Source organism: Chrysochloris asiatica, unplaced genomic scaffold (assembly GCF_000296735.1).
Source record: "Chrysochloris asiatica unplaced genomic scaffold, ChrAsi1.0 scaffold00039, whole genome shotgun sequence".
NCBI lineage: Eukaryota > Metazoa > Chordata > Mammalia > Afrosoricida > Chrysochloridae > Chrysochloris > Chrysochloris asiatica.
Window position 1 is genome coordinate 15,803,074 of NW_006408557.1, and position 19,188 is coordinate 15,822,261.

The following is a 19,188-nucleotide window of genomic DNA, read 5'->3' on the forward strand; positions in this document are numbered from 1 at the left end:
AGCCAGGTGGCATCATTGATGGCGTCAAGTGTGGCAGCGGTAGTGAGGTTGGCCCAGGATCGGACATTGTTTCGTTCTGCTGTGCACGGGGTTGCTATGAGTCAGTTCCAACTCGATGGCACCTGACAACAACGACAACAACAACTACTTGTAGAACTGGTCTCACGTGCTGAGCTACGTCAACTAGGCCAAGTCCACCCCAGAGATAGCTGAGCAGCGTGGGTGGCGGGATGGCCAGACCCAGGCCATCCTCACCAAACTCAAGTGCGCCTCAGGCCTGGCCGAACTGGCTGCTCGGAAGTACAAGCAGGCTGCCAAGTGCTTCCTCTTGGCCTCCTTTGACCACTGTGACATCCTTGAGCTGCTTTCACCCAGTAACATGTCCAGCTATGGGGGCCTGTGTGCCCTGGCCATCTTTGATCACCAGGAGCTACAATGCAACGCCATCTGCAGCAGTGCCTTCAAGTTGTTCCTGGAATTGGAACCTCAGGTTCAGGACATCATCTTCTAGTTCTATGAGTCCAAGTACGCCTCCTGTCTCAAGATGATGGATGAAATGAAGGCCAGCCTGCTCTTGGACATGTACCTGGCTCCCCACATCAGAATGTTCTACGCTCAGATTCGCAACCGCGCCCTCATACAGTACTTCAGCCCCTACGTGTCTGCTGGCATGCACAAGATGGTGGCTGCTTCAATACTTCTGTGGCCACGCTGAAGGACGAGCTGACGCAGCTGACTCTGGAGGGGCTCATCAATGCCCGCATTGACTCTCACCAGCAAATCCTGCATACACGGGACGTGGACCAGTGCAGCACAACTTTGGAGAAGTCCCTGCTGATGGACAAGGCGTTCCAGTGCCACGCCAAAGCCATGATCGCCAAAGCCATGATCCTGCCTGCGGCTGTGCTGTGCAACCAGACCAACGTCAAGTCTCCTCCTCGAGAAGGGAACCAGGGGGAGCTCACACCAGGCAACAGCCAGTCCCGGATGAGCACCAACATGTGAGGGGTGTAGGAAACATGCCACCATGGAGGCTGTGCCCCCACCTGTGGCCCTTGTCATGCCTCTCCCCCCACAGTCTCGTGGGGCACCAGCTTCCAGAGTGCCCCCACTCTGGCCCTTTTTCCAGAATGAAGACTGTTACATTTCAGCCCATTAAATCATGCCCTTCAAAAAAAAAGGACAGGAAAGGAAAGGAAAAAAAAAAAAATGGATATCAGGAGAGACCCTGAAATTTGCTCTCCAGTGTAGAGACGCTGAAGCAAATGGAAGAAATGAAGTAAAAGAACTGCACAGAAATGTTCAAAGGGCAACTCCAGAAGACAAAATCAAATATTTTAATAAAATGTGCAAAGACTTTGAGTTAGAAAACCAAAAGAGAAGAACATGCTCAGCATTTCTCAAGCTAACAGAAATGAAGAAAAAAATCAAGCCTTGACTTACAATTTATGAAGAATTCTAAGGACAAAATATTTAATGATGCAGAAAGCAACAAAAAAGATAGAAGGTATACACAGAGTCACTGTATCAAAAAGAAATGGTTGATGTTCAACCATTTCATGAGAAGCATATGATCAAAAATTAATGATGCTGAAGTAAGAAGACCAAGCAGCACAGAAGGCATTGGTGGAAACAAGGTTCCAGGAAATGACAGAATACAAATATAAACCTTTCTACATATTGATGAAGCAATAGAGGCACTCACTCATGTATGCTAAGAAATTTAAAGAACTGGATAATTAGATGGAAAAGATCTATATGTGTATGTGTTCATTCCAAAGAGAGGTGACCCAATGGGATACGGAAATCATCAAACAATATCATTAATATCACGTGCAAGTAAACATTTTGCTGAAGATAATTCAAAATCAGCTGCAGCAGTACACGGATAGGGAATTGCTAGAAATTAAAGCCAGATTTAGAAGAGGATATGGAATGAGAGATAACATTGTAGAAGTCAGATGGATCTTAGCTGAAAGTAGAGAATGTCTGATGTTTACTTGTGCTTTATTGACTATGCCAAAGCTGTGAGGACCATAACAAGCAACGGATTACATTACGAAGAATGGGTATTCCAAAACTCTTAATTGTACTCATGAGAAACCTGTACATAAACCAAGAGGCAGCTGTTTGAACAGAACAAGGAAACACTGAATGTGAGAGTTATATTCTTCCACCATATTTATTCAATCTGTAGGCTGAGTAAATAATCTAAAAAGCTGGATTACATAAAGAAGAACGTGGCACCATGATTGGAGGAAGACTCGTTAACAACCTGTACTATATACATGATACAACTTTGCTAGCTAGAGGTGACGGACTTAAAATACTTACTGATGAGAATCATAGACTACAGCCTTCAGTATGGATTGCACCTCAATGCAAAGAAAACAAAAATCCTCACAACCGGACCAATAAATAGTGTCATGATAAATGGACAAAAGAAGTAAGCTGTCAAAGATTTAATTCTGCTTGGATCCACAATCAACACTCATGAAAGAAGCAGTTAAGAAATCAAATGACATATCACATTTAGGCAAATCTATTGAACAACACCTCTTTAAAGTGTTCAAGAGCATATAGATCAGTTTGAGGACTAAGATGCGCCTGACTCAAGTCATAAAAAAACTAAGGTATTTTTAACAGCCTCATATACATGTGAAAGTTGGACAATGAATAAGAAAGACCATAGAAAAAAAACTAATACATTTAAGTTATGGTTTTGGAGATGAATATAGAACGTACCATGGACTTCCAGAAAAACAAACAAATCTGTCTTTGAAGAAGTATAGCCAGAAAGTTCCTTAAAAGCAGGATGGTGAGACTGTTACTCATACTTTGGATATGTTATTAAGAGGGTGATGCACATAATGTCTGATAAATGGAAGGAGGTTCAGAGAAAAAAAAAGAAAGACCCTTAGTGAGACAGATTGGCAAAGGGGACAAGCATAGCAACATTTGTGAGGATGGTGCAGGGCCAAGCAGTGTTTTGTTTTGCTATGCTAAGGGTCACTATGGGTGGGAAGTGAATCTATGTCACCTACCAACAACAGTAAGTCGGTGGCCATCACGAAATGAATGGCTGAATAAAATGTGGTATGTATGATACAACGGTATAGTATTCAGTCATAAAAATGAAATCTTGACACATTCTATAACATAGATGAATCTTGACAACATTATGATGAATGAAATATGTCAAATACAAAAGGGCAAATACTGTCGATTACAGAAAGCATGTAAGTCCATCTTCAGCCTATAACTGCTTGGATTAGCTAAAAGAGTACTAGAATTTGCCCAGGGAAATAGGCTTCTTGTTAAGCCTTTGTGGAGTATAGAGCCATAAGTAGAATCCTGAGACCCACTCAGAACCTGTGGTGGTGGGACATTTCCACTTGAAAAGACACACAGATCAATCCCGAACGACTAGAGGAACAGAAGATACTTATGGTAAGAAAGACCGGGGGTGGGCATGGAGTGGGGGTGAGGAGTGGACTGCTTAGCTATGACAATATCAGGCAAGCTGTTTGCTTGGAGCCATCAAAGCTAGAAAAGTCAGCCCATCAGCGTAAACTCCTTTCTAACACTGAAACTCAAAATGAACACAGGAACAGTCTTGTATGCTGGCTGGTCAACTTGTGAATGAAAGTGGGGGAAATGCAGCAACGAAGACATGGGCTGAGTTCGACCATGTTCCACAGACACCTAATGACCTTGAGATGAGAGAGAGAAAAGGAAGGGCTGACTGGTTTGAGGTTCACGGAGATGTGTGAACTTCCAAGCCCATGAACACTGACCTAGCCACTGGGCTTAAGAGTGAAGAGGCCAACTGGTCTGAAGTGGGAGGAGGCATGTAGGAACACCCAAACTTACATACAGTACTCATTTGCCCTAGCTTGGATGGCTTGCTGACCAAAACTCAATCAGATAAAGATAAAGAAGTTTGATACAGGGAGAAAAAAAAAAAAAAAGTTGCTACAATTTGATGAACTTGACCTTTGCTTATGGATGTAGTTGCCCAAAATTCCAACCGAAAGGGAAGAATTTTTCATAGCTAGGATCAAACTCTGGTAGCATAGTGGTTACAAATCGGGCTGCGAACCTTAAGGTCAGCAGTTTGAAACTACCAGCCGCTCCGCGGGAGAAAGATACGGCTTTCTGCTCCCGTCAAGATTTATAGCCTTGGAAACCATGTACAGGGTCACTATGGGTCAGAACCGTCTCGACGGCACTTAACAACAACAACAAGGATCAAACTTGCCTCCTCAGTACACTGGGTTGATAGGGACAGGCAACTTAGATTTTGGCTATCAAAAATGGGGGGGTATAAAGGCACAAAGTAGATGGCTTACAAGCTTTCATGAGGGTGCTTAGTGTCAGAATGAGGAGGGTAAGATAGAATCCCCACTGAAGAGTTTTCCTTTCGTCCAGATGGGGGTGAGGGATGAAAGGGATAGGAATTTATACTTCAATTGTTATCAGGACTAATTGTGACTGTCATAACTGTAAATGTATGAGAGGTGTAACTAAAAGGGGGAGGGTTAATCTGTCATTTTAGAAACAGAGGACCTTAGGACCATCAAAAGGGAAGAGCATGAGTGGAACGTGGAATCCTAACCAGAAAAGCAGTGACACCAGAGATGGTGGCAGAGGCGAAGGGATAGAGAGATAGAGCTGCAGAGGACTACAGGCCCATGGACTGAGAAAGGCAGTGTGCTTGCAGGCAGGAGGCTGACTTGCAAAATGTGCCCTCTGGACATTTAAACAAATATATATTTTCATTATGGTATGTGCACATCAAAAAAAAAAAGGAATAGAGATAAATACTGTTAACTGATAGTACACAGATGGGACTGTAATCATTGCAATGATTTTCTGAATGTAAATGGTGATCCACCCTGTAAACCTTCACTCAATTCACAATAAAATCTTTGTGTTTTAAAAAAAAGGATAAACATTGTGTGATTCCACTTATATGAAATAATGAGGAGAATGTTGTTGCTGTTATTAAGGGCCATCAAGTCGATTCCAACCCAGAGCGACCCTGTTTAGGGTTTCCGAGGAGCAGCTGGTAAGCTTGAAGCGCCGACTTTGCAGTTCAAATGGCTTTGCAGTCTGACACATTAACCCACAGAGCCACACCAGGACTCCGTGAAGACAGAAGTTTACTAGTGGTTACCAGGTACTGGGTGGGAGGAGGAAAACGTATTGCTTAAGGGTTACTGTTGAGTTAGTTTGTGAAGATAAAAACTTTTGAAAACAGTAAGGATGGTTGTTACACAACACAGTGAAGTTAATTAATGTCACTGAACTGTACACTTAAAAATGGTTAAAACAGCACACTTTCTATATATAGTTTGCTGTAATAGAATACAAAAGAATACTGTGGGTTTTAAACAATAAGATTCATCTTCTCTAGTTTTTAAGTAACCTTTGAGTGATGCTGTGAAATTCCTCAGAAATTAATGTACAAATTATATTTAAGCATCCAACTAATGGCAGAACAACTACTTTTCTATAGTAACATTCTGACGGTAATACCCAATAATGTTCTCTCCATCACCAAAGGGGTGAATATAGACCTGTGCTAATGGTGTATGGCAGGACCCCAAGAAGTAGCAAGCAGGAACCAATGCCCTGACCAGTGAGAAGCTGCAACCAAAAGGTGAAGAGCAGGGACCTATGCAGACTGAGACCCTGAGTCATGCCCTATCTATCCAATGGTCAGGGATCTTGTCTGTCTCAGGGTGTTGTCTGACAACTATCTGCATGATGGAAGGAGACAGAAGTCATGGGACATGCAACCAACTTACTGCATGGGCCAGTGCCAAATCGGGCAATTGTCTCTACCTCACCATTTTCAAGTTTCACAATCTGGCCATCTGCTGTTCCAGTAAACATGGCATCTGTTGAAAAGGGGAAAATGATAAAAAGCATTACGGGAGTAGCCTACAAAACCATTACCACACTACTCTTCTACAACAAAGGTAGCTAGTTTATGTTTTTGTATCCAGAGAGGAAATGACAGTTCTGAAAGATAAAGGAGAAGTATTGTCTGGAAATGAAACACCCTGAAAGTCTTGTAGCAACAAACCCATGGGGCTGGCAGTTGGCATGTGGATCACAGCCTTTTACTATGAAACAAGGTACAGTAGCCTTAGTCCATGACAGAAAACTAGGGTTATCATCCACTCTCCAGAGAGCAGCACGGCTCCCAACCTGCCATTCAGAGACTAGGACATGAGTTCGTTTCAACCACATATCAGTGTCTGCTGCCAAAGTTGGTCATACCCAATGAGAGAGTCCTTCAGGATAAAATTGAAGCATGATTATTTTCCCCATGTGTTATTTTCTGAGGCGAGTACCTCTCTCTAATGTCAGCATCACAACAGCCCACAAAATGGCAAGGCCTCACCAAGGCAGCAGCAGGGCTATGTGAGTCACATCCAGTGTGGTAATCCAAGAAACCCCACAGAGCCTAACCAGAAATGCCAAGGAGAAGATAACCAGTTCCTTCAATATTGGAAAAGATTATAAGGCGACAGCTGGTGAAGAAGCCCAATGAGAGGTCAGGCCAAGTGGGAAGGGAAGAGTGCTTTCTGTAAGAAGCAAAGAACAAAATACTGACTGCAATTTATCCTGTAAGTTCCAGTGTTAAATATCAATGTTTGATTGCTTTTTCAACAAGAAAACAAAAATTATGCTGTTTATTAATAAAATTAAAGCTCCATTCTGACAATTCCATCATAAGTCAGTTCTGACATAGGCTGAATAACTTATTTTTGTTTTACTTTTCATTACTATTGTCATTTATTATTAGTATCTTTACAAATCCAATCCTTATTTATCTTTAGGGATTGGAAACATTAGATACAAACTTACAGACATATTTTAATATTGTATGTAGCACATATTACTAAGGATAAGATGTACAAAAAAAATCGTAAGTTCAGCTCATCATAATTCAAATGCTTCATATGTCAGGCACTACTGGATACTTAGGTCCACAATCATTTCACTGATAATGGTATTTCAGAATGATGAGGGGCATGTCCAAATAAGCTAATAAATTCTCACATTTTAGGTCTGCAAACTTTATTTCTTTCATTCATAAACTTAATTCCTATTTTAACAGATGGAAAATTCCTTGCTTCCCATTGACAGAGACTCAGGTATTAGAATCAGACCCAATTATAGTTCTTGGTGTGAAGTGTGAAAACAGATGATTACCCTGAATGTATCCTTACATGAATTTACCACCGTAAGCTTTACAAACAAAAACAGTGGGAAGACTGTGAACCGTTCATCTTCATTTCAAAATAAAGTCTACAGAAAGGTAAACAGCTAAGCAATAATATTTTGATAAACTTCAATAAATGAATCAGTCACCAATGTCAGCATTCTGCCTTTTTCCTTTCATTTGAATGGGCCCAACACTTTCAAAAGAATGAAATCCTTCATAGAGATGAACTCAAAATCACCTGACTCTATAAATGGTACTGCAACTTTGTGAGGCAAGTGCTCAGACAGAGTCAGTGATACACTCCCAGGGAGGGGTCAGCTTGAGAAGTAGCACACCTAGAGCTGAGATGTCCAGGTCCTCACTGTGAAGTGGAGAATAATAATGTCTAGGGTCCATTCATCCCTGATAGAGCTAAGAAGAATATTCAGATACCCCCTCAATGGAGCTTAGAAAGATATCCAGAGCCACCACCATGCCCGACTCCACCTTAACAGCAGTTGCCACTATGAGCTGCTCACAGAGAATCTACCCGTCACAGCAGCAGACTCGGCAGGGCTAATGTGTACTTACCCCCAATCTGTGCTATGGACTCTGGCCCAATAAGCTGATTTTCAAATAGCCTTTTGGCCTGTTGCAACTTTGTATTTGGATGCAGAACACCAACCAACAAAGGAGGTTCTTTGAGGCTGTAAAAGAATTCAATTTGTGTATAAAAAAAATTCCAATATATCACTAGTTTCCAGGCATACAAAGGTTAAGGGGGGAAAAAAAATCTATTCTAAGATATCAGAAATAGTCATAGTACAAAATAAATATAAAATATGACTCTGGCTAGCAGCAAGGTTTGAGGCTGACTCCATGATCAGCTCAGCTGGCACCTGTCATCTGAGACCATTGAGGACCCCACAATTCTCCAGTCTACTTACACTCCTGTATCTACACCATCCAGTGTCTCACAATGCCTCACAACAAGTTAAACCTCTCGGCACCCTTCAATTTACACAGCCCTGTTTTATAGATTAAACTCTGTTCCCCCAAAAGATTATTTTAAGTCTTAATCCCCAGTATCTGCGAATATGTCCTTGTTTGGATCTAGGATCTATGAAGATGTTTTCAGATAAGAAGTCATACTGGATGACTGGTGTCTTTTAAAAGAGGAGAACAGACACAGAAAGAATAGTCATGTGGTGTGCAGGCAGCAAGGATTGGCAAAAGAAGCTATGAACAGTTTTTGTCTCAGAGCCATCAGAAAGAATCAACATAGCCAAAACCCTTACTTAGACTTCTGTCCTTGAGAACTGTGAGATGATATATTTCTGTACTTTTAAGTCACTCACTTTGTGCTATTTTGTTGTATCAGCTGGGTACTTACCTTAAGCATACTAAGTACTGAATGTACATTTTTATTATTGTTGTAGTTGGTGCTATTGATTCAGTTCCAACTCACAGCAATCCTATGCGCAATAGAATGAAACACTGCCTGGTTCTGTGCCATCCTCACAATGTTGTTACACTTGAGCCCAATTTTTAAAAAAAAATTACATTAAATTTAAATAAAACCCCAATTTTTATTTCTAAAATATCAGCACATCATTCAGTTGTATGCTGTATTCACTCTATAGTTGGGCATGCTTCTTGCCTGAAGTTTTTGCAACTTTACACATTTTTTAAATCATTTAGAATAAACTTTAGGTAGCTTCACCTCCCTGGGCAGCATCCAGAGGAAACATGATATTACTTAAGCAGGCCACACAATCCTTTTAACACCAATTCTACATCAATGCCACAGGTCATCACAGCCAAGGAAAGTCTAGGTCTACACTATTATACTCACATATATGAATACATTTCATGGGTTTCCAAATTATATACTAACTATATACAAGTTAAACATCAACTGCATTACTTAGCTTTTTATCAGAGAAAGTAACTTTGTAAAAATAGAACACTAGTCACAGGATTTAAAAAAAAAAATTAATGATGTTGATAATTTTTAATAACAGCAATTTAAACCTCACCTTTGTTTGTGGGTGCTTTTGCCAATACCAAAGGTGCTACAGGATAAACACTGGGCTGCAAGTTCAGTTGAACCACAAAGTTGTCAACTGAAAATTACCAGCCACTCCTTGGAAACCATACACAGGGTTGCTGTGAGTCCAAAACAACTCAACGGCACTTAACAACAACATTTCTAATTGAATTTTTCTGAGTTTTCTTATTGGTTTCCACAGTGCTATTCTTTTAAACAATGATATGGACAATACCACATACACACATAATTTTATATAACATTTAATTCCATGTGAGAACTAGAATCATAAGTCACAAAACTCTCTTTCTCATAAGTTAAAGCCAATTAAAACCAAATTGGCTCAATTGTTCTCTGTTCCCTAGAAATTATTTTATTACATTTTATTACATTTTCCAAGCAACTCTTCCTACAATTCTGGCACAGCTCACCTGAGAGGCTGTGGATCTATGGGAGACTCCAGCAGCACCATGGCGCCTAGCAGGGGAATGGTGAGGCAAACAGCAAGCATCAGGAAAGTCGTTCGGAACACTTTGCCACTAAAAGTGCTGTCAGAAAGAAAATACACAATCAGCAGAGGCTAAACTGGTGACAAGCTCTCCTGGTCTTTCAAGCTCTTTCCAAAATGCAGCCAGCAGGAACAGTGTCCCCACTGTAAGACTGATGACCTCTGTGGCTTATGATTAATCTTTGCCACTATTTGCTAGGACTGACAAACGTGGCTTTCTGTTCTTTGTTTTTTTTAAATCTTCTGGCTGTGTGAGACACTCTTATCAGATATTTTTCAGATAGTACAATAGAGTTCCTCTTGAATCCGTTACAGGAAGCTTCAGTCACATCTCTGCCCTACAAGAGACGGGTTTGCCTTCTACAGGCTAAGGATAGTCAGGTGAGGCAAGGCTTCCATATGAGCAAAGGTTTAATATAGGCAAGAGGCCTAGAAGCAAAGATAGGGAGAACTTAGCAGAACAATTAACACCCCCACCCACCCAACCATGGCCCCCAACCCCCAAAAAAGGCTTTGCTGGGGTTTAAAAAGTTTTGAATAGGGAAAGACATCATGTTTATTCATAGGGATATGCAGGGATTTCCAGGAAATGGCTCATTTAGGAAGGGCCATGCTGGTGTGTCACTGTAGGATCAGCAGTGGACCACAAGGTCCTTTGAACTGAAAACCAGTGGCTCAAACTCACCAACCGTTCCTTGGAAACCCAATAGAGGGCTATTATGAATTGGAACAGAGTCCTGGTATGGCACCACAGGTTAATGAGCTGGACTGCAAAGTCAGTTTGAACTACAAGGTCAGCAGTTCAAGTTCACCAGCTGCTCCTCAGAAACCATATACAGGGTCACTACGGGTTGGAACTGACTTGACAGCACTTAACAACAACAAATGAGTTGGAACACACATAACAGCACATAACAACAACATGCTAATTGGGTGAGTGTACCCCATTTCTTCAAGATGGATTCCACCACAAAGGCCTCTGGTAGGAGCAGACAGAACTTATTCTGGGATGTTGAGCATGCATGGTTCTTCAGGACCCTAGTTCAGATCTCTCCTAGGAGCTTGCATTATCTTCTGCTCCAGTAGGTTTGTCCTGTAAAGCTATGTTTAGGGATCTAGGTAAACCAGTCCAACCTATAAAATATCTCAAAAGGAAATTAAAACACAGGATTTTTATGGGTGGTCTTCTTTAATGGTATGTCCCAGTACGGAATGCTCAGCTCTGCACCCTGGGCATGTCCTGCACGTCTTTACAACTGCTCAAACAAGGAAGGGTGCATGCTTCAAATTTCCACAGGATTTTGGTCACAAGATTTCAGTTAGTATGTGGCTCATGTTTAATTCCAATTTCTGGATTCCCTTTTCCCCTAGCATAATTTAAAGAGGGCAAACTTTGAAGAGCTGACAAGCACTTAAGTAATGGTAGAAGAAAGCACCAGTGACTTTCTGCCACTGTGAAGGACGCACATTAATTCACATGAAAGGCAAATGTCTCAAGATTTCCTGGGACAAAAATTCAAAGCAACAACTTTCATTACTTGTGAGTCCCTAAGATTTCTCAGGTCTAATGGGTAGAAGAAATAAGGAAAACTTCATCAAGCAAATGGAAGCAGAAAACTTCATGAGCTTATTTTTTATTAGGTGACATCTAATCAGCACCAACTCATGTGACTTTATGCACAACAGAACAAAACACAACCTAGTCCTGGAGCAACCTCACAACTTGAACTCATTGTTGCTGTCACTGTGCCAATCTATCTCATTGGGGGTCTTCCTCTTTTTCTCTGACATTCCTGGTCCCTCCCAAATAATACATCCAAGGATAAGTCTGTCCATCCTGGCTTCTAAGGAGCATTCTGGCTCTACTTCCCCCAACCCAGATTGGTTTTTTAGACAGTCCATGGGACTTTGAATATTCCCTCCAACACCAAAACTCAAATGCATGGATTCTTCTAAAGTCTTCTTTATTATTTTCCAACTGTAGGCCGCTCTCTATGGAGGCCTCAGTGTGGGGCGAGAGCACTCGGACCCTGTACACCGGCCTAGAGCCAGGATCGGAACCACAGATGGCTGCCCAGGACCCTGGGGGCATTAGCCCTCTGCAGCAAATGGTGGCTTCGGGGGCTGGAGCTGTGGTCACTTCCCTCTTCATGACACCCCTGGGCGTGATGAAGGTGCGCTTGCAGTCCCAGTGCCCCTCAGTGGCCTGCAAAACGATGCTTCCTTCTAGACTCTGGCATGTCTCCTACACCAAATGGAAGTACCTCCTGTACTGCAATGGGGTCCTGGAGCCCTTTTACCTGTGCCCAAACAGTGCCCATTGTGCCACCTGGTTTCAGGATCCTACCCGCTTCACTGGCACCATGGATGCCTTTGTGAAGACTGCGCATGAGGGCATCAAGATCCTGTGGAGCGGCCTCCCAGCCACCCTGGTGATGACTGTGCCAGCCATTGCCATCTACTTCATCACCTATGACCAACTCGACTTTCCTGTGTGGCCGAGCATTGACTTCTGACCTATATGCACCCATGGTGGTTGGCCCTCTGGCCCTCGTGGGCACTCTGACTGTGGTCAGCCCCCTGGAGCTGGTACAGACAAAGCCGTGAGCTGGGCATCTCTGTGCAGGTCACGGTGGCTCAGGGTGGCTGGCCTTCCCTGTGACTGGGCTGGGGGCTCACTGCCCTTCGGGATGTTTCCTTCTCAGCCCTCTATTGGTTCAACTACAAGCTGGTGAAGAGCTGGCTTAGTGGGCCCAGACCAAAGGACGGGCATCAGTTCCATGGGCATCAGCTTTGTGGCTGGTGGCATCTCAGGGGCGGTGGCGGCCATCCTAACTTCGACATGATGAAGACTCAGTGCCAGGTTGCGCTGGGAGCAATGGAGGCTATGAGAGTGAGACCCCCACGTGTCGACTCCACCTGGCTGCTGCTGAGGAGGATCCTGGCCGAATCAGGCACTAGGGGGCTCTTTGTAGGCTTCCACTCGAGGATCATCAAGGCTGCCCCCGCCTGGGCCATCATGATCAGCATGAGTTCGGCAAAAGCTTCTTCCAGAAGCTCAACCAAGAACTATGGGGCCCTTGAAAGGGTTCAGGGGCTGAGGACCCCCATCTCTTCCAGGGATGGGGTGCAGGGACACTGAGGAGCAGGAGCGGGGCCCTGCATCCCTTCCCACCTCTGGGCCCTCAGGACCTCGGATGCAGCTCCTCCTGCTGCTCCCCACCCAAGACTCAGCATTCTCACTCCCCCCCCCACCCCAAGTTCAAGGCCACATCTGCTACCAGCTCACACCCTTGTTTCCACGTTTGCTGTAACTGGGCCTGCCTCCAGGAGTCAAAACCTCTGCGTCTGCCTCAGTCTCCCCTACCTCTATTAATTCCTGATGTCTAAAGATAATGAACTTTAAAAAAAAAAAAAAAAAACATGGCTTGAGGCAGGCACACCTTAGTCCTCAAACTGACATCTTTGCTCTGGAACACTTTAAAAAGCAGATTCACCTAATGCAATATGTCCTTTGATTTCATGACTGCTGCTTCCAAGAGTGCTGAATGGCTGACCTGAGCAAAATGAAGTCTTTGACAACTTCAATCTTTTCTCCATTTATCTTGATGTTATTTATTGGTCCAGGGGTGAAGACTTTTATTTTCTTTACACTGAGGCACAGCCCATACAGAAGGCTGTGGTCTTTGAGCTTCATCAGTAAGTATTTTTAAATCTGTTTCACTTTCAGCAAGCAAGGTTGTACCATCTGCATATCGCAGGTTATTAATGAGGCTTCCTCCAACCTTGATGCCATGTTTATCTTCATATAATCTAGTTTTTTAAATTATTTGCTCAGCATACAAACTCAATAAAAATGGTGAAAGAATACAACCCTGACGAACACCTTTCTTAATTTTAAACCATTCAGTGTAACCTTGCTCTGTTCGAGCAACTGCCTCTTGATCAAGGTACAGGTTCCTCATGAGAACAATTAAGTATTCCAGAATACTTATTCTCCGCAATGTTGACCATAGCATGTCATGATCCACACACTCGAAAGTCTTTGCACAGTCAATACATCATAGGTAAACACCTTTCTGGTATTCTCTGCTTTTAGCCAAGATCCATCAAATATCGGCAATTATATTCTTCATTCCAAGTCCTTATCTGAATCTGGCTTGGACCTCTGGCAGTACTGTAAATGTACTACTGCAGCCATTTTAAAATTTTCTTTAGCAGAATTTTATATGCATGCAACATTAATGATATTGTCGGATGATTTCTGCATTCAGTTGGGTCACCTCTCTTTAGAATGGACACAAATATGGATCTCTTCCAATCAGTTGGCCAGAAAGCTGTCTTCCAAATTTCTTGGAATAGACGAGTGAGTGCCTCCAGTGCCACATCTGTTTGTTGAAAGATTTCAATTTGTATTCTACCAATTCCAGGAGCCTTGTTCTTTGCCAATACCTTCAGTGTACCTTTGCCCTTCCTTCAGTATCGTTGGTTCTTAATCATACGCCATCTCTTGAAATGGTTGAACATTAACCATTTCTATTTGGTACAGCAACTCGGTGTATTACTTCTATCTTCTTTTGATACTTTCTGCACCATTCAATATTTTGCCCATAGACTCCTTCAATATGAAAGTCAAGACTTGAATTTCTCTTCAATTCTTTCAGCTTGAGAAATGATGAGCGTGTTCTTCCTGTCTGGTTTTCTAACTCCAGGTTTTTACAGAGTTCATTTAATACTTGACTTTGTTTTCTCTATCTGCCCTTTGAAATTTTCTGTTCAGCTCTTTTACTTCCTCATTTCTTCCCATCACTTTAGCAGCTCTACACTGGAGAGCAAGTTTCAAGAGTCCCTTCTGACAACCATTTTGTTTTTTTCTTTCTTTCTTGTATTTTTAATGGCCGTTTGCCTTCTTCCTGTATAATATTCTTGATGTCTTCCAACAACTCTTCTTGTGTTAGGTCAGTGTCTAATTCATCAAATCTGTTCTTGAGATGGTCTTTAAATTCAAGTGAAATAAGTTCAAGGTTATATTTTGGCTCTCGTGGACTTATTTTAATTTTCTTCAGCTTCAATCTGAACTTGCATATGAACAGTTCATGGTCTGCTCCATATTTGGCCACTGGTCTTGTTTTGTCTGATGATATTGAACTCTCTCTTTCAACAGATGTGTAGTCTGTTTAATTTCTGCTTTTCCGTCTGGTGAGGTCCATGAGTATGATCACCTTTTATGTTGTTTTTAAAAGGTATTTTCAATGAATAAGTCATTCAAATTGCAAAATTATAACATGCTATTTCCAGCATCACTTCTATCACCAAGGTCATATCTTCCAATTAGTGAGCCTTCTACGTTATTCCAAACTTAGCATGTGATTATCAACACATCTTGATTGTTTGATCAATTTCAGACTGAAGAAGTTGGTAGAATTCTTCAATTTTATCATTACTGGTTTCAGTGGTTGATACATATATTTAAATAATGACTATTAACTGGTCTTCCTTTTAGGTATATGGATATTATCCTATCACATACAGTATTGTAATCAAGATAGATCTTGAAATGTTCTTTTTGACGATGAATATGACACGAGTCCTCTTGCATTTTCTGTTCCCAGCATAGTAAACCATATGATTGACTGATCCAAAATGTCTAATGCCAGTCCATTTCAGTACACTAATGCCTAGGATTTGGCCTTTTTGCATTCTGTTTCATTTTTGACAACTTCCAATTTTCCTATATTCATACTTCATACACTTTATGTTCTGATCACTAATGGATGCTTGCAGCTATTTCTCAGTTTGAGTTGTGCCCCATCAGCAAATGAAGGTCCCAAACAAAGCTTTGTTCCTTTCATGTTATTATGGTCAACTCTACTTTGGGGAGGTAGCTCTTCCCCAGTTGTATTTTAAGTGCCTTCCAACCTAAGGGGCTCATCTTCCAGCACTGTATCTGACAATGCTCTGCTGAAAGTCATACTATTTTCCTCTTCTGGCACTATACCTGACAATGTTCCGCTGCTATTCATATCAGTCAGTAGTTATCTGCCTCTCCTTCCTCTCTGCCTTATTCAGGAAGTTCCACTGAAATCTGTCCACCATGGGTAACCCTCTGGTATTCAAATTACCTGTGGCAGAGCTTCCGGCATCAAAGTAACACACAAGCCAGCACAGTACAACAAACTGACAGAAAAGTGTTGGTTATTTTGTTCAGCACATCTAAGATTCATTCTATAGGTAGCAGGTTTCCACTTCTTTCAGACACCTTTACTTCACCTAATAAAAGGCTTTTTTTTTTTTTTTTTTTTGTCATGCTGAACTCTCAACTCTGGAAGTAATAAAGAAGACAATCAGAAGAACTTTTAGAAATTACTACAAAATAAAACTACAGGATAAGAAAACTTGAAAACATCTATGAGAGGACTTAAAAAGTTCATGGAAAATTTCATTGTCTTTTACTTCCATTTTCCCACAAACTTTTTGAACCCTCCTTGCATAATATAGAAGTGGTGAGTGACAAGAACTCACTTTGAAAAGATCACTGCAGATTTACAGAAAAGGGATCAAACACTTAAGAGACTAAGGTAGGGGAAAATAAGAACAAGTTCATGGACATAAAAGTCAAGAAGATATCTTAACCAACACTGCCAATAAGGAAAACATCCTCACAGAGAATTCAAACAACAGCAACAAAATGGAACTCTGCCCTTCCAGACTGAGCCCATCTAACAAGTACCCTCAGAGACACAGTATAATCTGGTTTTCCACACATACAACTCAAGAGAAACTCAGGCCAACCTGTTAGTTCCTGTTAGTTCACTTACTTCTCATGTAAATGTGTCTGGAGCAGTGCCTTGTTTTCAAGTCTGTAGTTAAGTCTTTACATGTCCATTCTAAAATGTTCATCAGTCATCAGCAGACAATAAAGTCACATTAGCCATAGTCTATGGGGTGACCAACTTGCCCCCATTTGTCAAGGTTGAATTCCTCAGTCCAGGACAAGCTGGGATGGCTTGTCATTCTACAGTCAGGATATAAAGCCGCACTCTTGCCAACCTCCTCACTGGCTCTCAGTCCTCAGCCTTAGGGCATGGTTGGGAAAGTGTGACTAAGCTCCTTTAGCTCTTGACCTCTTAGTCCCATGGTCCCCTGGACTCTACACTACTTGGGAAAGTGTAGCTCTGTCTTTCCAGGGCCAATAAGTGATGCCACCCCTGGTTGGCCTCCTCTCTGCCAGAGCTCTCCTTCAGATGTATTCCTCTAACTGTCCTGAGTGAAGGGATTCAGTCTGCCAAAAGAAAACACTTCCCTTCCTTTCGTATTTACCATAATCTTTGGCACACTGTAGACGATCAATAAATATGTCCAACATTTTTATCAAAATATAAGCCAATCACTTCCAAAGGGCTTGGTTCTGGGGTTTCTTAGTTCTCCCTAACAACTCAAAGTTATGAAACTTGGGGCACAACATTGAAAAAGAATCTTATATACCTTCAGTTAGTGCTGAAGGGTAAACACTGGACTGCTTATCAAAGGACTGGGGGTTCAAATCCCCCAGGTCCTCCTTGGAAACCCTATACAGGGTCATTCTGAATCCAAACTGACTCCACGGCACCTAACAAGTTGAAAAAAATGCTTAAAGGTTATGCATCTATTTTTAGCTAAGGACACATGTTGTTGCTGCTGTTGTAGGTGCCATGAAGTCAATATCACATCAAAGAGGCCCTATGCACAACAGAACGAAACACTAGCCAGCCTGGTCCTGTGCCATCCTCATAAATGTTATTACGCTTGATCCCACTGCTTCTGCCATGGTGTCAATCCATCTCGTTGGGGGTCTTCCTGTTTTTTCACTGACCCTCCATTTTACCAAGCAAGATGTCTTTCTCCAGGGATTGGTCCCTAATTATGTTGTTGTTGTTGTTAAGTGCTGTGGAGTCAATTCTGACCCATAGCCACCCTGTATAAGGTTTATGAGGAGCAGCTGGTGAGCTTGAACCACTAACCTTGCAGTTCAAATGGCTTTGCAGTCTGGTGCATTAACCCACAGCACCACACCAGAACTCCACTGGTCCCTAATTATCATACCGATAAATTCCGGAAGACTGGGAGAGGAAACAAAGATATTTAATTAGACATCAACAACCAGTTTCCTATTGTATCTCTGGCCCTATTAGGAAAACTCTGCAAGGTTGAATTCTCACAAAAATTGCCTAACAATGTAACTTTTGCTCTCTGCTCTTTCCTGTGGTCTGTGGTGAGGGCTGCCATGCACAGGAAGGGGCAGGTGAAGGACAGAAACCAGATCTTGACTGAATTAAGAAGTTTCAGGCCTCTCTTCAGAAAAGTGCAGGGGTAAGTTAGACGTAGGGCTAGGTGGGTCTCTCCTAAGAGTTTGTGGGGGGCTTATGTGAGGTAACAGGAAGGACTGCATGAAAGGGCAGTGGGGATAGGTGAGAGCAAAGATGCAATCGCTCTGCAGGAGTGCAGCCAGGGAAGGAAGGGCAAGAAGGGGCAGGTGCAGTGCGAGGCGGGACCACAAGAAAACAGGTCGAACTCAAAACCTGCAAATCTGACAGGTGGATCTGCCTCGTTGCCGGTTTCCTTCTCTGTAAAACGGGTTGTACTGTTGGCGGTGAAATGAAATAGCGCTACATTTACGCTGTTATTACTGTTATTGCCGTCGTTCTGGTTATCGAGGGCCACCACGCATGTGGCTGCCCCGCTCCAGAGCTAGCCTAGGGGTCTGGTTTACCTGCCGTCCTTAGCCTCCGAAGCTTGGCCATCGTCCGTGACAACCTGAGGCCGCAGAGGCCGACGCTGCCGTAGCCCGTCTGCCTCCCTCATAGTACGATAGTAGAGACCTCACTCCTCAAGCACCAACAGAGACTGAACAGCATTAAACCCGACCCTACGCCGCCTGTGACCTAGCCCCACCCCACCTTCCGGCAGGCCAGGCCTTCCCGGCGGCGCAAAAGCTCAGCGAGCAGAATGACGTGACACCAAAGGACCAATCCGAGGCGCCGGACCCGCCCCTTTCGAGCTCAGCGGATAAGGCCTATTCCGTGTCTTCTTAGCTTTCCTAGTAAATACGACCAGACCTGGGCTCGAGCTGAGACACAGGGCTGAGAAGGGATCTGAGCCAAGTCCCGAGCCACCATCGAGGTCTCCGGGGCCCGGAAGCGAGGGGTTTCGGGCTTGCCTGACCCAGACCCCACGCTTGCCGCTTTCATCTTGTTTTATATCTGATGTTGTTGTTGTTAAGTGCCAGCGAGTCGATTCCGCCCCTTAGCGACCCTGTATAGGGTTTCCGAGGAGCAGCTGGTGAGTTTGAACCGGTGGGACCATAATAATCATTATGAATGACAGTGCTGGGCTGAGATGTTAGAAATTATGTCAGAGAGGATGACCCTG

At 42.8% G+C, this 19,188-nt stretch overlaps 1 protein-coding gene and 2 pseudogenes across 1 annotated transcript in view; 2 read left to right on the forward strand and 1 right to left on the reverse strand.

Annotated features, from left to right (window-relative positions):
* Positions 1 to 1,005, forward strand: part of LOC102823678 — a 9,871-nt pseudogene extending 8,866 nt beyond the window's left edge.
* APMAP (adipocyte plasma membrane associated protein) overlaps positions 1 to 18,621 on the reverse strand; it is a 54,383-nt gene extending 35,762 nt beyond the window's left edge. Inside the window, exons 1-4 of the mRNA XM_006860666.1 lie at positions 18,530 to 18,621; positions 9,704 to 9,820; positions 7,814 to 7,929; positions 5,814 to 5,906 (exon numbers count right to left, since the gene is read on the reverse strand). Coding sequence (XP_006860728.1) covers positions 5,814 to 5,906; positions 7,814 to 7,929; positions 9,704 to 9,820; positions 18,530 to 18,621 — 418 coding nt within the window. The remainder of the gene's footprint in view (positions 1 to 5,813; positions 5,907 to 7,813; positions 7,930 to 9,703; positions 9,821 to 18,529) is intronic.
* LOC102824057 lies at positions 11,847 to 12,864 on the forward strand (annotated as a pseudogene).
* Positions 18,622 to 19,188: the final 567 nt, after the last annotated feature.